Source organism: Ursus americanus, chromosome 33 (genome assembly GCF_024610735.1).
Source record: "Ursus americanus isolate L20-20 chromosome 33, mUrsAme1.1.p, whole genome shotgun sequence".
NCBI lineage: Eukaryota > Metazoa > Chordata > Mammalia > Carnivora > Ursidae > Ursus > Ursus americanus.
In genome coordinates, this window is record NC_142159.1 from 23,259,490 (window position 1) to 23,277,431 (window position 17,942).

General features: G+C 50.8%; 1 protein-coding gene across 2 annotated transcripts; it reads right to left on the minus strand.

The window, feature by feature from the left end:
- Window positions 1–1,266: 1,266 nt before the first annotated feature.
- On the minus strand, window positions 1,267–17,047 carry CENPS (centromere protein S). 2 transcript variants are annotated; one of them, XM_087858652.1, is made up of 5 exons: window positions 16,899–17,047; window positions 14,281–14,404; window positions 13,593–13,626; window positions 9,690–9,756; window positions 1,267–1,567 (listed from the first exon to the last, which is right to left on the minus strand). In XM_087858652.1, exons 1-5 carry the CDS (start codon window positions 16,953–16,955, stop codon window positions 1,352–1,354), a joined length of 498 nt encoding a protein of 165 aa, XP_087714778.1. In that variant the 5' UTR covers window positions 16,956–17,047; the 3' UTR covers window positions 1,267–1,351. The 2 variants fall into 2 exon arrangements, with proteins under 2 accessions (XP_087714778.1, XP_045632799.1); XM_045776843.2 differs by lacking the exon at window positions 1,267–1,567 and adding an exon at window positions 7,735–7,994.
- Between the last annotated feature and the right edge of the window lie 895 nt (window positions 17,048–17,942).

Here is a 17,942-nt window from a genome sequence, read left to right on the forward strand (position 1 = left end):
AGTTTAGCATCTAAACAGCTTGACCCTGGAACTTTTCTTTAGAGTCTGTCATTCGAGAGCCATAAACAATATGTCATCAAGGAAGGATTTTGGTGCTATGGGGGAGAACTAAGATTTGATCAGGGTTTTGAAACTGAGTGACTTGTTCACTCCTCATGTCATTTGAGCAGCCCCAAATCCTGGTCCACATGGGGCTTGACGGCTGCTCGGCCTTATCTCACAGAAAAAGGAACTCCCCTCCTGTGTAGCCGTCACTCATTGACCCTTCTGTGGAAATGCTTGGGGAATGGGAAAATATCACAATTATACGTGTCATGTATATAATTCATACATGCACGGGAGGTGGCTGGGTGGCTCAGTCGGTGAAGCATCTGCCTTCGGCTCAGGTCATGATCCCGGGGTCCTGGCATCGAGTCCGCTTCGGGCTCCCGGCTCAGAGGGAAGCCTGCTTCTCCCTCTGCCTGCCGCTCCCCCTGCTTGTGCACGCGCTCTCTAAACAAAATCTTTAAAAAAAAACCACATGGAACAAAGTCTGAATCCTGGGATCCTGAAAGTCTTGAATTAGAAGTTGAGGCAAGCAGGCCACAGGCTCGACAGCAGCCCTGCTCTGTATTTGGTTTGAAATGAGGCCTTTAAACAAACAGACTTCATTCTTCACGACGCAAACATAGACGCTCTGATCCACGAAAGAACTGCAACAAATTAAAATTAACTTACTAATGAAATCCAGTATGGGTATTTTATCAGAGCAGGTTTGAATGTAACTCTTCTTACAAGTATGTGAACATGAGATCATGTTTGAGACCATGACATCTGTTTTTAAATTGGTTTTCGCCAAAACACAAGGAATAATCATTTTGCTCTTTGAGCACAATCTTAAAAATTAGCTTTTAATATGAGGGAAATATTTTTTAAATTAGATGATTTCTATGAAAAAAACTGAAATAAGATGTTATTCTGGATTCTTAAATATGTTGCCTTTAGCCATCTTAAATCAAAGGAAGGGAGACAAGGGCAGAACTTCCAAGCACACAACAAAGGTGGAAAGAAAGCCCAGTGGGTACACGACAGCAGAAAACACAAAAATCTTAATCAGAAACGTTCACTTTGGGGAGCGCCTGTCTGGCTCAGCTCGTGGAACACAGGACTTTTGATCTCAGGGTTGTGAGTTCAAGCCCCAGGCTGGGTGTGGAGATTACTAAAAATAAAATATTTTTTAAATAAATAAAGCTTTTTAAATTACACGGAAAGGAGAAGACAACTGTGTGAAGAAGAAAGATCACGGCTGTTAATACATTTTATTCAGATCCATCCTTAACACTCCTTTGCATGATTGATCGGGGTTGGAATTTTATTTGCAGGAGGAGAAGGTCTTCCAGAAGAAATCCTTGCAGGGTGTCTTCGCCCGCAAGGACCGCTGAGGGGGGGGGACTTCCTGCCGCTTGGCCGCCTCCCCGGCTGCCCCTCCTGTGAAGGGTGCTGCACCCGCCCGGGAGACCCACTGGCACCACCCAGCCAGGAAAGTCAAGAGGCTGTTTTTCTTCATTTCTACCACCTCCTGCAGATGCTTTTAAAAAGAAGCAGAGGACAAAGGAAAGAAAAATAATCAACCATCTGGTTCAGCCAGCATTGAAAGATCCATAATTCCTTCCTCAAAAAAAAAAAAGGATGCTTCAGAAGAATAAATCACATTTCCATTTAAAGGATGCAAAAGTTAAAAAATGAAGGGGGGTTAAACAGAAGGAGGAATGAACCATGAGAGACTGTGGACTCTGGGAAACAAACTGAGGGCTTCAGAGGGGAGGGGGGTGGGGGAATGGGATAGGCCGGTGATGGGTACTAAGGAGGGCACGTATTGCATGGAGCACTGGGTGTTATACGCAAATAACGAATCATGGAACTTTACATCAAAAACTAAAAATGTACTGTATGGTGACTAACATAACATAATAAAAATTAATTTTTAAAAAATCTGAAAAGAAAAAGTTAAAAAATAAAATAAAGGATGAGAAAGTTAAGAGAGCACCTTAATGAAATTGTTCTAGTTAGAGAGGGAAAAGCTAAGAATTTTCAGTCAAGGAAAAAAAACGGCTAGTTTGGCCCATAATCTTGGCTGAGGTCAGGAAATCTATCATTTTCCCTGCCGCCAAGTGCCTGGTCTGACTCCTGAAGGTTCACAAATTACTCTTTGAGACAGATCAGATTGAGACGTGATATTCCCCTCTTTCAAATTCCTTAGAAAGCTTCTAGGAGTAACCTGATGATAAATGACTTGTCTGAAACTCATCTGGTAATTTTAGAGAAAAACCCATTTTTAATGGCCAACTTTATGTACTCTTTCTTGGAACTTTTTCAAAATGGGAAAAAAAAGAGAAAAATAAATCACTTCACAAAGTTACGAATTCTCACGACGGAAACTATAATGATGTCAATGAATCTGAGCCAGTGAAGAGTCCCATACCTATAAATTAAGATTCTAGAAGCACGTGTGACTAACGCGGGCCGTCGGCGGCCCCGTGACCGCCCTGCGATAGACTGGCACGATCGCGTAACGTTTCAAAGACTAGCAGATGGAGATCGCTGGCAGGGAGCCCCCCCTTGAGTTTCAGAGCTCTCTGCAGGTTGTTGGGACCACTGAGGGTAAACAAGAACCCGTGGTCTAAAGGGGACATCCCAGGACGGGTGGCAGCTGCGGGGCGCCGCACAAAGGTCAGCCCTGCCTTCTGTCTACAGCCACTCGGCCCTGGAGACGCTGGCGATCCCCAGGCCAGAGAGGCCAAGGAACGAGCCAGCCAGAAAGTGGGCTAGCCTGCGGCCCCGGCACACTACTCACCCGGCTGTCCTGTCCGGCGAGGCCACCCTCCAAGGGCAGGGCGGCGGTGGCCGTGGCCCCCCGAGAGCAGCAGCAGGAGCAGGCAGAGGGGCGGCGGCATTCTGCGGGCTGACCAGCACTTCTCTCCGCTGCTCATCTCCGGCAGCCTCGAAATCGCTGTTTTGTGCACTTGGGTCTCGCGGAGGGGAGGGGTGGGGGGCATTTTAATTAAGCTCCACCTGCAGCTGTTTTTTTTGTCTCTGTACCTGTCAAAAGCCTGTACCCCCACTTCCCTCCCTCTCAAGCAGTGCTGCACCTGCCTAAGCCAGCAGCCCACAAAAGCGCTTTTGGATCAGAGTTAACCCCTTCATTAACGCCTCCGACGGTCTCCGAGTTTAGAGCGGATTTGCTTACTTTGGAGGACACGTGCGCTCACTCCTGAAGTCCCGCGTCCTCACGGTCACGCCCACAGTCCGCAGAAGCCAGGAGCACAAAGCCAAGCGATTTCACACAATAGAAAATTCGCTGTGCATGAGGAGCTGAGGCTCTGAAATTCTGCCCGTGTAAGGTCTGATGGACTCCGCCGTGGGCCCAAGAGACAAGGGGGATGAGGGGGGTACAGGGGGGCGCCCCAAGAACCCGCCGGTTCTCACCGAATCGCAGGCAAGGAGGCTAAAAACCGGGGCAAGAGGGCAGGTTTGGGCACGGGGTGATCGGGAAGGAGCCGAGAGCCTGGGGATGCTGGCCCTGGAGGGCCTGGCTACTTCTGACTCAAGGACCTGCACTTGCCCCGCTTTCCCAGGAAAGCCGGAGCGTGGAGGCCTCCTCCGTGCTGCCCCCCAGGGCATCCCCTCCCTGGTCCCAGTTTCAGAATCCCACAAGCAAAGCCGCAGACCCTCTTCATCCAACTGAGACAGCCGGTAAACTGAGTCACTGGCCACAAACCTGCCACTTGGGGCCAGGAGCCACGGCAAGTTCCAAGCAGAAGTAAAGCAACCGAACTGACAGCTCTCTCCAAAAGTGAAGGCTGACCCTTTCAGTTTTCCAATTTCCTGGCTCACACCCCTCCCCCAAGGGCAATTTCCATCTTAAATTCCAGCAGAGGCTTGTAGAGATTCTAGGCAAAATGGGCATGGCCCGAGGAGTCATGGCTCATTACTGCATGTTGCTTCGTCATTTTTTTCTATACGAAAATAATTTTTTAGCCTAAGAAAATTCCTATAAATGGTATTAAAAACTGAGACTTTTTTTTTTTAATTCAGTAGACTCCATGCCCAACATGGGGCTTGAACTCATAGCCCTGAGATCAAGGGTCCCTTCCTCTACCAAGGGGCTGCCAGGGGCCTCCAAAAAGGAGAGTCTCACAAATGAAAATTGACAGCAGCTCAGCCAGCTTCTTATACCCTTAGTATATTTTGCAGATTTTACTGGACGGACTCCTCAGACACTCTGAGCACCCAGAGCTTACACTGAACTACAAAGGACCCACGCCAGCAGGGCTGTGAGAGCCTGCCTAGCCAGGGGGCAAGACTCAGTGCCTAGGAATGGAAGCACATCTCCAGGGCAACCAGGGCGCTGGGAGTGGGCCAGGGAGGGCCGGGTGCCGCGGGTGGAGGAAGGCCACGCGCCCTCTTATTACTGGCTGCTTTCGAGCAGGCGGCCACCCGTCTGGTACTTCAAGGCAAGGGCTGAAGACTAAAACCCTGGCTTTGCTCCTGGCCTCTCTGTGGCTGTTTTCTCATCTGTAAAATGGGGATAAAAGAAAAAATTGGACCTACTGCCCCCATCAGAGAGCTGTTGTGAGGACTGAAGAGGGTCCCGTAAAGCACCCGGCCCACGTGGAGCTCACAGCAGGCACGCACGTCCAGCAACGCTAAGACGACATCCTCAATCCTTCTCCTTGCTCCCCAGGGTACAGAGAAGAGCCGCGCACCACAACACGTGGGGGCCCCCCAACAGGGGCCATGCAACCCAAGGGCTCCCACTTATTCCACCAGCATATCTTACACGCCAGGGTCCAAGTATCTCGGGGTGCTTCCCGCGAGCGCCGCACTGCACAAGGCACCAGCGATCACGTTCTCCAGGCCTAGAGCCTGCCCTCTGGGAGCTGATAACCTAAGGTCTTAGGCAAGAACGTGTTCCTGAAAAGACATCAAATGGGAACTTTCGATTAAAAGGAACTCAGTCCTGAATTATTTTGAAAAACAAAGAATGCTCCTTCTAAAGGTCCAAATGGAACCAAGAGAGAGGTTAGAGGGTGGAAGACTTTTCTCTAAGTACAGAAGAAACCGAACAGTGAGAGTCCCGTCACCGGACGGACTCTGTCCCTGGAGAACGCTGCACGAGTTCCTAGGTGGTGGGGAGCCTGGACTAAACGACCCCTAGGGGCTCTTCAGAAATTCAACAATTCGGTAAAGAAAGAAGCATGTCCCGATGCAGCCTTTCTGGGACATCCAGGTTTTGAAGTATCCGCTGTGTGCGAGCCAGTGCAGACCTTTCCGGCGCATTCCAGCTGCTGCTGCATGCGGAGAGGGATGCTTTCCAGCTCCCTGGCTCCGGTTAATTTCGGTAGTAACACATTACCACGGGCCCTTTATTTCAAGCACTTCGAGGAACCACTGTGACAAGAAGATGACAAATACTACAAATGTTAAGTTGCCCCCGTCTATGTGACCAGGACACATTCCTTCCAAAGACACCCGCTTCTTTATTTGGTTCGTCATCTGGTAAAGGTTAATAGGTTCAAGTTTAGAGGAGCTTCCAGGACTCTGAGGAAGCCAGCCCACAAACAGGGCCCTCCAGAGGTCCTTTCTGCCATCTGTCGCCAAAGATGGACTCGCACAGGATGACCGACATCACTGCGGATTCTCCAGAGTGAGCGAAGCGCCCCCGGAGCATGCAGTGGGGAAGAGGCAGCTCCCAGAACCCAGGAGATGGAGTCAGCTCCTCCTCACCGTCCGACCGCTCCTGTCACAAGCCCTGAAACACGTGTCGTAAGCCTGCTCACCGGAAGTATAAACAGGGCGCGTGGGTGGCTCAGTTGAAGTGTCTGCCTTCGGCTCAGGTCATGATCCCGGGCTCCTGGGATCGAGTCCCACACTGGGCTCCCTGCTCCGAGCGGAGTCTGCTTCTCCCTCTCTTCCCCGCTCACGCTCTATCTCTGTCCCTCTCAAATAAATGAAATCTTTTAAAAAATAAAGTATAAACACATCGTACATAAATATGCAAATACACCCAAAGATTACATGAACATCAAGTCGAGTTTCTGATTTGGCTAGAAAACTCCACATCAAATACCCAGGCCAGGGACAGGGGGCCTCTCCGGCCCTGGAACCAGACTGGACACCGTGGCGCACACGGAGTTCGCCACTTCCAATCCCGTGTGTGCCGAGTTTGGAGAGCTACGGAAATCCATAAAAACAAGACCCACGACAACAGTCCTCCCCATTTCCTCTTCCTGTCACATACGCCCTATGTCGCTCATGAAAACACAAAGCTACGGAAAGTCACACCGCCACTAGAGTCGCAGGACCCGGAAGCAAATCCGCGTCTGGGGACCTGCGGCAAGTCCACAGCGGCCAGGGTCCAACCTCGCCTGACGTGGACTTACAGAGCTTACCCGAAAAGGAAGGTGCTCACACAGGGATCTCGGCAGGAAGGGACTGTCAGGACGGAAGCTTTAGGATTCCCTTTTCTTTTTTTTTTTTTTTTTTTTTTAAGATTTTTTTTTTATTTATTTATTCGACAGAGATAGAGACAGCCAGCGAGAGAGGGAACACAAGCAGGGGGAGTGGGAGAGGAAGAAGCAGGCTCATAGCGGAGGAGCCTGATGTGGGGCTCGATCCCAGATCGCCGGGATCACGCCCTGAGCCGAAGGCAGACGCTTAACCGCTGTGCCACCCAGGCGCCCCTAGGATTCCCTTTTCTTACCTGACGTGACACATGGATGTCACAGTCACTTTGAGGTGAAAGGAGGAGGCATTTGCAGACCCTAAGACTGTGAAGCTTGATTTCAGAGCTTTCCCGTGACCAGCTTATCATGGCCCCTCGAGAGCCAAACTGTGGGGTGTCTTTTGCTGATCGGTATCCGTTCTATCCAGAACCCCTGTCCTGTTCTCTCTCACCCGCTCTTTAGTCAGCACCCCCAGGGTGAATACCATCTCGACTGGTCAGCAGACCTGGGCAGCGCACAGACCTCTTCAAGCCTCGGTCTGCACATCAGTAAAACGGGAAGAATCAGATCCGCCCCATAAGGCTGGGAGGACGCACTGAGGTCCTATATGGAGCCCCGGGGCAGCCTGGCACAGAGAGGGCTCCCAAATGCAGTGCCGTCCCTTATGCCTCCTGCCCCAGCCGGGAAAGGCATGCCCTGGGCCCCCTGACACCCCACAGAGAAGACAGCAGGACTAGAAGCTCCAGGCCTCACAGACCGAGCCAGGGCACCACACACAGGAGTGTTTGGGAAGAGAGCGGGTTTTCCTCTCAAGCAAAACCTCTGCCCCACAGAACCATAGTTAAATTACAAAATAGCCAAAGAAAAGTTGCATAAACTGTGTTTCTGGAGAAAATCACCTTCAGAAAGTAAAACGGACATGCACCTGCGAGCACCACACTTACCTTGTGGTCACACATGATACAGGTTTAAAAACCGCACTGGAGATCGAAAGAGCTTTGTTCATCTTTCAGGGACTGTCAGCCCGAAGAACCACGTAGAAGAATGAAGAGATAACGAAGATGTTTCCTTGAAAAGTCGGCCACATCTCCTTGCTGACACAACCTTAGTAATGGCAACAGATACCGTTTCCGAGCCCTGCCCCCAGACTCCTGTGTTAGCGCAGGGGACACGCGGAGCGTTTGCGCGAGCGTCTCGGGCTCTCTGACACGAGCTTTTGCAGCCAATGACTCGGAGAACACAGCCCAGCAAGCCTCTTAGCCTTTTTATTTTACTCTCTACTGATCCCTTCGAAAACCCCTCTGTGGCAGCGGGGCTCCCGGCCGCCCTCCCCGCTCAAGGCTGCTTCTGCCGGTGGCGACAGAGTCAAGAACCGTCCTTTCCGGCCGCTGCAGCCTCTGCCGGTGCCACTGATTTTGTGTTGTCATCCTCTAGCTTCTTCTTCTTCTTTGCTTTTTGTTCTGTGTTAAACTGAGTGAGTTCTTCATTTTTCTCTGAGATGTATTTTAGCTACCAAAAAAAAAAAAAATTTAAAGAATCACATTTTTACCTGGTTGCGAAGCCACTCTACAAACCTGGGGCAGCAGAGGGGAATCTAAGCCCCTCCTAACCACTCCCGCCCTAGGAATTTGGGTGGAAAAGCCTGGTTACGTTCCTGAGAGTGAAACAGATCTTCCAATTTTTCCTGGAAGAAGCAACCATCTACAAAAATCAACCGACTGCTGCCCACACTCCTACCCAACAGGCAGGAGTTTCTTGAGTAATCAAGAGTTCAACTGTGGAGCGTGCACAAGACAAGCGAGGCCTCAATATACCCCACCAAGCACCAGCACAATGAACGCCCCCCGAAATGTATCCAACTAACATCGCTGAGCAGCGACGATGCACCGGGTCCTAGGGACACAGGGTAAATAATGCAGGTCCCTGCCGTCGGGGAGGATTTTATCAAACGCATAAATTTAGCTGCAACTCTGTCATGAAAAAAAAAATTAAGAGCCCCAAATAAACACAGGATTGGGAAGTAAACGAATGTGCAATAAGCAGGTAACTTCCCAGTTAATGTTCTAAGATGACTGGCACTGCCCATTCCTTTGCAAAAGGAAGAAAGGGCTCACCGCAGCCAGCCAGCTCCCAGCCATGACCCGCACAGAACGGATGGGGAGAGAGAAGTGTCTCCCCCGCGGATACACAGCACCGCCAGCCACCTTAGCTGTTTCCTTAGCAATCACACCATCTTTAACCTTGACTTCGACTTTGGAGGGAGGGTATTAGAAGAGGAGGGGGAAAAGGGAGCCCAGTGGAAGCAGTGCTAGAGCCTGGCCTAGACGGTTTGCTTTCGGCCACCCGCCCGAGGGCTCCGTGTTCAGCTCTGCGAAGTTCCTAACTCCGGCGGCCTCCCCTGTAAAATCGGGCTAATCAATCATGTTATGAAAAACCCTCGGAGGCAGGCTGTGAGGTTTGAAATAATACAAGTAAAATAATAACTATAAAAGCCCCCCGTAAACTGTCAAGTGCTATACAAACTCCTTCAGCAACTATGTACTGAGCACCTGCTGTATGCCAGGCCGTATTTTAGGCAGGGCAGATGAAGCAGAGATGAGACAAAGGTCCCTGTCCTGGTGGAACTCACAGGATGAGGGACAGAAAGTGTTCTCACTGCTAGGATTAGACAAGGTCAGAAAACCTCACAGATGCCCTGCGTCTGCCCCGGGCCATGGCCACGAGGCAGGGATGACCACAGCATCACCTGTAAAATGAGGGCGTGGTCAAGATGACTTCTAGATTTCTTTGGACAGACAGAAAACGTGCTCCGTTTTCTGCCCATCCCAGCCGTGCAGACACTCCTTCCACACCTGGCCCATGAGAGCTGTGCACACGGCAACACAACTCTCCCCACACGCTCCAGCCGCTGGCCTGTCTCTGACACCACGCTGTAAATGAAACTCAGGGCCAAAGTTTTGAGATGTTACGAAAAAGGCAAATTATGAAATCCAGAGAGTGCTGATTAGAAAATTTCAAATTGGCTTAGCGAGATCCATCATGATGAAAGAGAGACTATAAATTGTGGGCAGGTCTGAATGGTTCAACCATCTCTCGTTTTTAATGCAAGGTGCCCTGGGGAATCGCTTCATGGCTGCAAGTGATTAATTGGGAATAATGTATTCTGATGGGAAAGGGGAGTGAGGAAAGAAATTCATCTCTCACCAGTGAATTACTCCTCCTGGCTAAGAGCTTCACATCTTCGGTGTTAATTGTGCTTCTTTTCGCATGTCTGTAGAAAGGGCAGGAACAATTCACCAAAATGTTTAGTATCACTTCAAGTTTTGATGAAACCCAAAAGTTCATGGTCAGACTCCAAACTAGCAAGGATCTCTAAGTAGCCCATCTTTTTAGATTAAATTCATTACACAACAATGACATAAAAATGAGCGAAGTGACTTTGCCAAGATACTAATTAAATAAAGAGACCAAGGAAAGCAGCAGCCATCTGTCCACCCCCACCGAGGCCACGGGTGCCTGAGCGGGGACTTGCTTAGGCACAACGGTCACAGCAAACACCACAGAAAGAGCACGCAGCCCGTCCGCGCACCCCTTTAGTGAAAAGAGAAAATGGCACAATATCTCACACCACAAAGATCGCCTCTGCTTAAACAGATGGGAAGTGGAACAACAAAGATACCAAGATCCCGAAGCTCTTCTCCGAGGGCTACGTTACAGGCAGATGCCCCCCCCCCCACAAGGAGGTAATGCGCTCCCTCAACAACAGCCGAGCCGGAACAAAGAACATCCTTTAAACTGGAGTCTGTGTCTTGCTTACAACCTGGACTCCTATTCTCATTCCAGTCCTCTTATCTTTGCTTTCAAAGGTAATTTTAGGGGCCCCTGGGTGGCTCAGTCGGTTAAGCGTCTGCCTTTGGCTCAGGTCGTGGTCCCAGGGTCCTGGGATGGAACCCCACATCTGGCTCCTTGCTCAGCAAGGAGTCTGCTTCTCCCTCTGCCTGCTGCTTCCCCTGCTTGTGTGCTCTCTGTCTCTGACACATAAAGAAAAAAAATATTTTAAAAATAAATAAAATAAAAGGTAATTTCAGATAATAAGCTCTATTCAATAACTTATTGCTCTAATTACACCATTTCTTGCCATTTCTCACTTCCTCCAAAAGTAAGTAGAAACTTTGTACACAGGAGTGAGTAGACATCTTTGTATCCTTAATAACCCCAGTAAAGTGGCCAACACACAGTCCTCACCAAGTATCTGTTCTGTTAACAATAAAATCACACAGAAATTACACTCCATAATTTGAATTAATTCACACCCTGCTAAATGTGCAGGTGGCATGTGTCGTCTCCTCACGACTGACAGCATCTGCCTGTGCCAACAGTATCCACTGCAGGAGACAACTTCTCATTAGCCATTCGCAAGGGCCAGGAGAGAAGGGGAACAGTCAGAAGGGGAGGTCAGAGCGGCCACAGAGTAGAAGCCGGGCCACAGATGTACCAGGGGGAGGCGGTTAGGTGCCACGGACACAGTGTGGACCTGAGTCACAAGATCGGGCCGCTCTGCCGGTTTTCACATTCTTCACAAAATGCCACAAACAGAAGAACAGAAGGAAGCAGCACAGTGACCTGTTCACAGAGTAAGAGGCGATCTGTTCACAAGGCAGCGTTCAGGAAACGGCAAAGCCAAGCCTCTAACTACTCGGCGTGGTATCTGCCCCCTCCGCACCATGTTTTCATGCCAACACGTCCCTAACCGGAGGGGCAGGTATATCGGAGGCTGGCCTCCTCACACCTAAATCAGGCCTCTGACCCCAGAAAATGACTCGAGGGAAAATTACGAAGCCGTTTTTCAAGTAACACTGTTAGCAACGCAGGTTTTGAAGACTCTTCCCAAAATGTTCCTAGAATCAACTTACTAGTATCTGTCTTCTTCAGAACGTTACGTCTTTAATATATTAACAATATTAGGTGACTAGAGATTTCAGAGCTAAATTAAAGGAAATTTGCAACTTAAATTGGGAGATGATTTTCCAAAGTTTACAGGCGAATTAGCTCAAATTTAAACACATTTTCTCATAGAAACAATGTTACAAATACTGGTTAGGTTCCCAGCCAGCCTACAAAGACCATTTAATATACAGCTGGCCTGAAACAGTCCTTCAGACTGCTTGTAGGACTCACAGTTCTAGACAGTGGCCTCGGGGAAAACACAAGGCCACAGGATAAACGAAGCTGACCTTCTGGGAATATCAATTTTATTCCGTGAAAAACTTTATTTTTTTTTTTTAAGATTTTATTTATTTGAGAGAGAGAGCGCAAGCAAGCCCAAGCAGGGAGGAGGGGCAGAGGCAGAGGGAGAAGGAGACTCCCCCACTGAGCAGGGAGCCCGACGCAGGACTCGATCCCAGGACCCCGGGATCACAACCTGAGCCGAAGGCAGACGCTTCACCGACTGAGCCGCCCAGGTGCCCCGCCCCCAACCCCTACCCCACGATAAACTTTCAAACAGGATTTTTTTTTTTTTAATGACTGCAAACTGAAGTATTACGAAGATCAGTGTGAAATTAGACAAGGGGAGTCTTCAAAGTAAATCTGCACTTGTGTTGGCTCGGGGGGCGGGGGGAGCGTGAAGAGCGCCAGAGGACACCCCGGGACACGCGGAAGGGGAGGCATCTCGTCGTCAGTAAGCCTCTGCCTCTCTCAGTTAGACAACAGCAGCTTGGCAGCCTTGACTTGATGATGCCCTTGCCTGGGGAGCTTACAGGCTAAGTGACGCACACAGCAAGCAAGTACCCTCACCAGCAAGTACCCAGCAAAGGAAACCCAACCTCTTAACGTAATCATAAAACAGACTACCTGAAAGCTCAGTGTATTATGTGCTAAATATTTCCAATTTCGTTCTTATTTCTAGTATCTTTACAGAACCACCTAAAAACATGTGTTGTCTTTCCCACAGCTAACACAGAAATGGCTGGAAAAGTCATGACCGGGGATTTACTGCTGGCGTCCACCAGGGAGAGGCCAGAGAAGCCCATCAGCGCCCTGCACGGCACAGTCCCCACCACAACCCAGAAGGCGCCGGCCCAGAATGTCCACGGTGCTGAGATGGAGAAACCCGGCTCGATGTTGATAAACTTCACGTTCAAATCAAATAATCGTGGGCTTACATATTTACATTTTTGTGCCATCCTTTGTAATAAAAAGAAGTTGTATTTTCCGAAAAAAGGAAAGACGGGGCAAGAGGGGTGACACATGTTATTTCGCACGAGGCGCGGGGGCTTCGGGGGAGTTAATGGGCGCCACGTAAGGAGCCACCACCTCAATTAAGAGTGAAGAAACCACAGGAGCTATTAGTATCCCGTGAGACGACCCTACCCTTCGGCCAAGCTGGCGATGCTAAGCGGTTTTTAGGGATTCATATACACGGGGACAGGACAGATGTAGAGTCCGCCCTCTGAGAACCTACGGCTCTAACTCATCCAAAGCACTCACCGAGCCACAAAGAGCTAGCGGCGGCGAGGTGAAAAGCTCGGGTGCGGAGCGGCCGGCACCGACTCAGACGTGCGAGCGGACTGCAAAGCTCTAGCCCTTTCCGGCCTCCGCCATTCAAACTGCTTCGTAAAAGCAATTGGGCGCGATTGTTCTCAATTACCTGAGGTACTAATCGAAGAGATGAGCGTAAATCACCTGTAAGAGCTCGAGCCTCCCCGCTGGAAGCAAGTCACCCGCCTTTCACGGCGCGTGTGCCTCTGGTGACGGACGCCGCGACCCCGAGGCTGAGGGCGCTGGCTGCTGGGTGCTGTCACCGCCGGGCACGCAGCGCGCACACGCCCTGCACGTTCACAGCCCTCGTGTAGCCGGGAGCCGAGCAGCTCCGCTTCTCTGACAAAAAGTACTCAGAAGATGTCACAAAAGTGCCAAATCAAGTCTGAATGGACGTGATTACAGCAGATGTTATATTCTTGCGGAATCATGACGGCAGAGGAGCCTGCAATAAACCCACCCACCCACGCACACAAAAGCCTAAAGCTCTCCCGAACACACCGCCGGACGGGGAGGAGGCACAGCACGTCGACGCACACAGCATCAGACACGCAACTCTTGACCCACCTTGCGAACATTTCAAGGTCTTTGGCAAAAGTTTCTGAAAGAGAAGAAGATGTGCTTTAGCTATCCTCATGCCAATCTTATCTCAGAAGGAGGGCAAGTGCAACCTCAGTTCCCACAACCCAGTGACTAACACGACAGACCCTTTCTGCGGAGAGAGGATGCACTTCAGGCCGCCCCATCCCCGGACGGGAGCCTTCAGCCTAGGTTGTGTGAGTTATTCATATGGCCTCCCTGTCATAAGTGTGGTAATTGTGGCCACACCTCTCCTTCCATGACACTAGCCCTTAATCTTAAATTTTGCTACAAGTTATGGCTTGAGAGGACATTAATTTCCTTGGACGTCAAGCAGATACCAATGTCACAAGCTCGGCTGTCATAGAAACCATGGCATGGGCGATATAAAAATGTTATAAAGCAACGAGATAAAAATGTAATGTCTAATGTTCCAGGCAGTTTAAAACAGAACAAAATAAAGGGGTTCATGCCCAGTGTTAGGTAATAGAAATAGATGTTTCCATAAAACATCCGAATCTTACAGCTTAGAAATGAAATGTTTCATGAATAGCGCCCTATGGTTATGTTCTCCGCCTGTTGCTAAGACGAGCCATGGTACCCGGCCACACGTTTCTCCTGGGCAAAAACAACTTGGGGGATTTCCACCCACAGAGAGAAAGGTCCCGCTTCGTACCGCACTGCCGGAAGGTCAGCTCTGAGATCGCTGCGATGGTTTGTTTGCTGAATGGAATCTCTCTGTCCGATGCAACTTCCTCGCAGAGACAACCAACAGTGTAGTGGACGGCTGCTTTCAGCCTCTGAAGCAAAAAGTCAAAATACTTCATGGGTGAGGCTGCAAATAAGAGCTTTCCACATCTTCAAAAATTAAGACCAAGGAGAGGGTCTGCTCAGCCTAATTCCTTCAGCACTTTCCACAATGGCTGAGTGACTTTTCAAGTGTACTAATAAATTAATGAGGCCCTCTGGAGTGTGACTTGGAGAAACATTACTTTCTTGTTAATGGTTATGATTTAGGTCAAATAAAGATAAGGAATTACAACGACAGGTCAGCGGGGAGCAAAGTCAGACTTGCACTTGCAAAGTATCTGCATGACTTTAGATAGTCCACAAATGTGTACCCATTCCTACTGAGCAAAGGCACATGCTAGGTGTTTCTGGAACAATGAAAAACCAGACAGGGCTTACTCTAGTGAAATGCAAAAGGATCCCATCCCTCTGCTCTAAGTCACTGGGGCCCCAGGCCTGCACGTGACCAAGGACAAACGCTCGGGACCATGCCGGGAAAGGCCTGTGAGGACACGTCTGACCCTCCTTTGATTTGTTGGCTTGCTAGCCCACCTCACTAGGACCCTCGCTGTTCCTTAGCAACCCTTCTAGATACTGAAGAACATAGCTTTCCCAGGCAGAGAAGCAAAGAAGCAAAACAAAGCCAAGCCAAGATCTCAGCATGCTGTCAACAAACTTACTGCGCCCCTGGGGGTGCTCCTCTATGCTGGAGACAGAACTGAACTGGACAGGGGACAGCTGAACCCCAAACAGCAAGTGTTCACAGCTGAGACAGGATGAGGAGGACCTAGAGAAACACAGCTCCAGGAGCCCAGAGTAGAGGCCAGGCAGACAAGCAAGGGTAACGACCTTTCTTGGTTTCAGATGTCAAAAGACAAGGTAAGTTGAGGCTTGTGGTAGAAGGAGACAAAGGGACCATCGCCCTGGGAAGGGATAAAGAGCCCCCACGGTCATCTTTTTTTAGGTATGTGTGGTGTTGTCATTAGAGGAACAGGACAGGGAGGCTTCTGAACGTTCCACAGATTTTTTTGTCCCTCCTTTTGCCCGCCTCCTGGGCCGGGCCAAGTGCCTTCTTCAATGTTGCAGACAACACTGCACTTCGAGGCTCAATCCCTAGATCCCAAATTCCTCAAGGGCAGGACCCTGTCAGTTTTGTTCCCTACTGTCCACCTAGCGCCAAGAACAGCTGCATGAATGAGTGACGGGACCCTCAACTTGCTCACCAACTTCTCAGCCCATCTTTGCAGCCGTACTCATTGCTTCAGTAAGCTGAGAATAGGAAAATGAGGACAGCCTCAGCTCTCAGGGTTTATCTCCCACTACTTTTGCCATCAGTGGACTCTTCAAAACCATCAATGTCAGGAAAGACAAAAAGGGTGGAGAACTCCCAGGGAAGATCAAAGAGACAGGACTACTAAATGCAAGTTATGACCCTTGACTGGATCCTGGATGAAAGAAAAAAAGACCAGAAGAAACAGCTTTGGGACACACTGGGGACACGTGCCTATGGACTGAACATCAGGTAATAGGATTTTACCAATACTAAACTTTCTGAGTGTGATACTTGAGGTTATGTACAAAAATACCCCTCTTGTGGCGAGAGGCATACGAAAGTACTAAAACTTAAAGGGAAAGTGTCAAGGTACCTGCAATTAAATCTCAAATGATTCAGGAAAAAAAGAGAGCAAAGGAGTAAATATAGCCAAGTGTTAACAACTGGTGAATCCAGGTGAGGAGCCTATGGCTGCTGAGTGCACTATCCTTGCAGCTTTTCCTGAAACCTTGCGCTTCCCAAAAGAAAGGGAGGCGGTGGGTAAGCAGCTTCTGAAACGAACCCTGGCAGGAGGACACTCCCGTGCACCGAGCTCACTCCCGGTCTTCACCCTCTTTGAGGTGGCCGCCCTGGTTCTTGCTTTTTACCTCTTCAGGGCGTTCTGGCTCGTTCTCACGACTCCGCCCGGTGCGCTTGTTCCAGGCGCTGCCCGCAACCGCCCTGGGAGGTTCCTACTACTCGGATTCTGCATGCGGGAGAGCTGGGCTGGAGCAGAGCCGCGCGCCGCCCGGGCTGCGGAGCCAGGGCTGGGACCCACGCGGGAAGGAGCCCGCGCGGCATCCGGGCTCGCAGCGCGTCCCCGCGTCTGCAGGGCGGAGCGCGCACCTCACGGCGGCCACGCGCCGGGCCCCGCGCTACGTGCTTTGCCTGGATCCCCTTCCAGGGCGCACACCCTATTCTCCCGACAGCCCTGTCTGAGAAGGGAGACCGCCGCTCCCAGCCCGAGGTGGCCCCCGGGCGCCAGACTCCGACCCGCGTTACCCTGGAGACCGCCTCCCAGCACCCCCCGCGGCAGGCCAGGCCAGCTGGCGCAGGCGCAGGCGGCCGGAGCGCGCTCTCCGCTCGGGGGGACGCGCCCCGAGAGGCGCCCGGCGGAGGCTTCGAGGCCTTTCCCTCTCCAGAAGCTCGACGCCGTCCTCCCCCAGCCCGGCAGGGACCCGACTTTCCTGTACCTGTCGGTAGGAGAATTGCTGCTGCTCCTCGGCCGCCCCGTCCTCCTCCACCTCCATCGCAGCAGGGCCGACCCGGGCAGGCGCGCGAGGGCTGAAGGAGGCGGCGGCCGGGAGGAGTCTGTCGTATTTCCCGCCGCGGCGCCGGGCGACGGGCCGCGCGGGGGGACAAAGCGCGAAGCTCCTCGCCGCCGCGCCGCGCGCGCCCTCTGGCGGCCGCTCCGGGAAAGGCCCTTCGCGGTCGGGGGCGGGCACCCCACCGGCTCCCCGGGGCTCAGCGCCTGGCTTGAGGCTCCCACGAGCCCTCCTTGGAAAGAAGGCGTGTGTGCAGGGACAGCGTTGTCGGGCGGCACCCTTCCCTGTAAATTCCGTGTGGCTCTAACCTCCGCAGGCCTTGCAAAAGCCACCCAGTGTCTGTAACTGTGTCACCAACAGTAGTGTTAGGGCATCAGCCTGCAGGAAAGTGCTGGATGACTGTCCCATTCAGCAGCGCAGGCAGTGAGTAGGTGACACAACGAGGCTCACTCACTCAGCAGCAGTACCAGGGCCCCCAATTTAAAAAAATTTTTAAGCTCTGCCCAACATGGGGCTCGAACTCACACACGCAGAGATGCTTGCTCTTCCAACTGAGCCAGCCAGGCGCTCCAGGGCCCCCAACTTTTTTTTTCTTTTAACATTTAAAAAAAAAGACTTTTTTAAATTAATTAATTAATTTATTTATTTTAAAGATTTATTTTATTTAAAGATTTATTTTTAAGATTTTATTGATTTATTGATTTAAAAGAGAGAGAGAGACAGAGTGAGCACATGGGCAGAGGGAGAAGGAGAAAGCCGAGTCAGAGCCCCACAGAGCCTGAGCTCATGACCTGCACCGAAATCAAGAGTCCATGCTCAGTGGAGGGAGCCAGCCTGGTGTCCCAGGGCCCCCAGTTTTTTAAAAAGGGCTTTGACTTGCTTATGTATTTTCCAAAGTCTCGCTGCAGTCATCAGGGAGAAAACAACACTCCTTGGACGTCCTCCCACTTAGGGCTCAGGGTTGTGTTCACT

Bases quoted from the DNA above. Each gene is read 5' to 3' on its own strand.
- CENPS (XM_087858652.1), bottom strand. From the start codon at position 16,955: ATGGAGGTGGAGGAGGACGGGGCGGCCGAGGAGCAGCAGCAATTCTCC. The intron at 14,405-16,898 runs GTACAGGAAAGT...TTTTTGCTTCAG, and splicing joins AGCAATTCTCCTACCGACAG to AGGCTGAAAGCAGCCGTCCA. The intron at 1,568-9,689 runs GTGAGAGATGAA...TCTTTTTAAAAG, and splicing joins CCAGGAGGAGTAATTCACTG to CATCTGCAGGAGGTGGTAGA.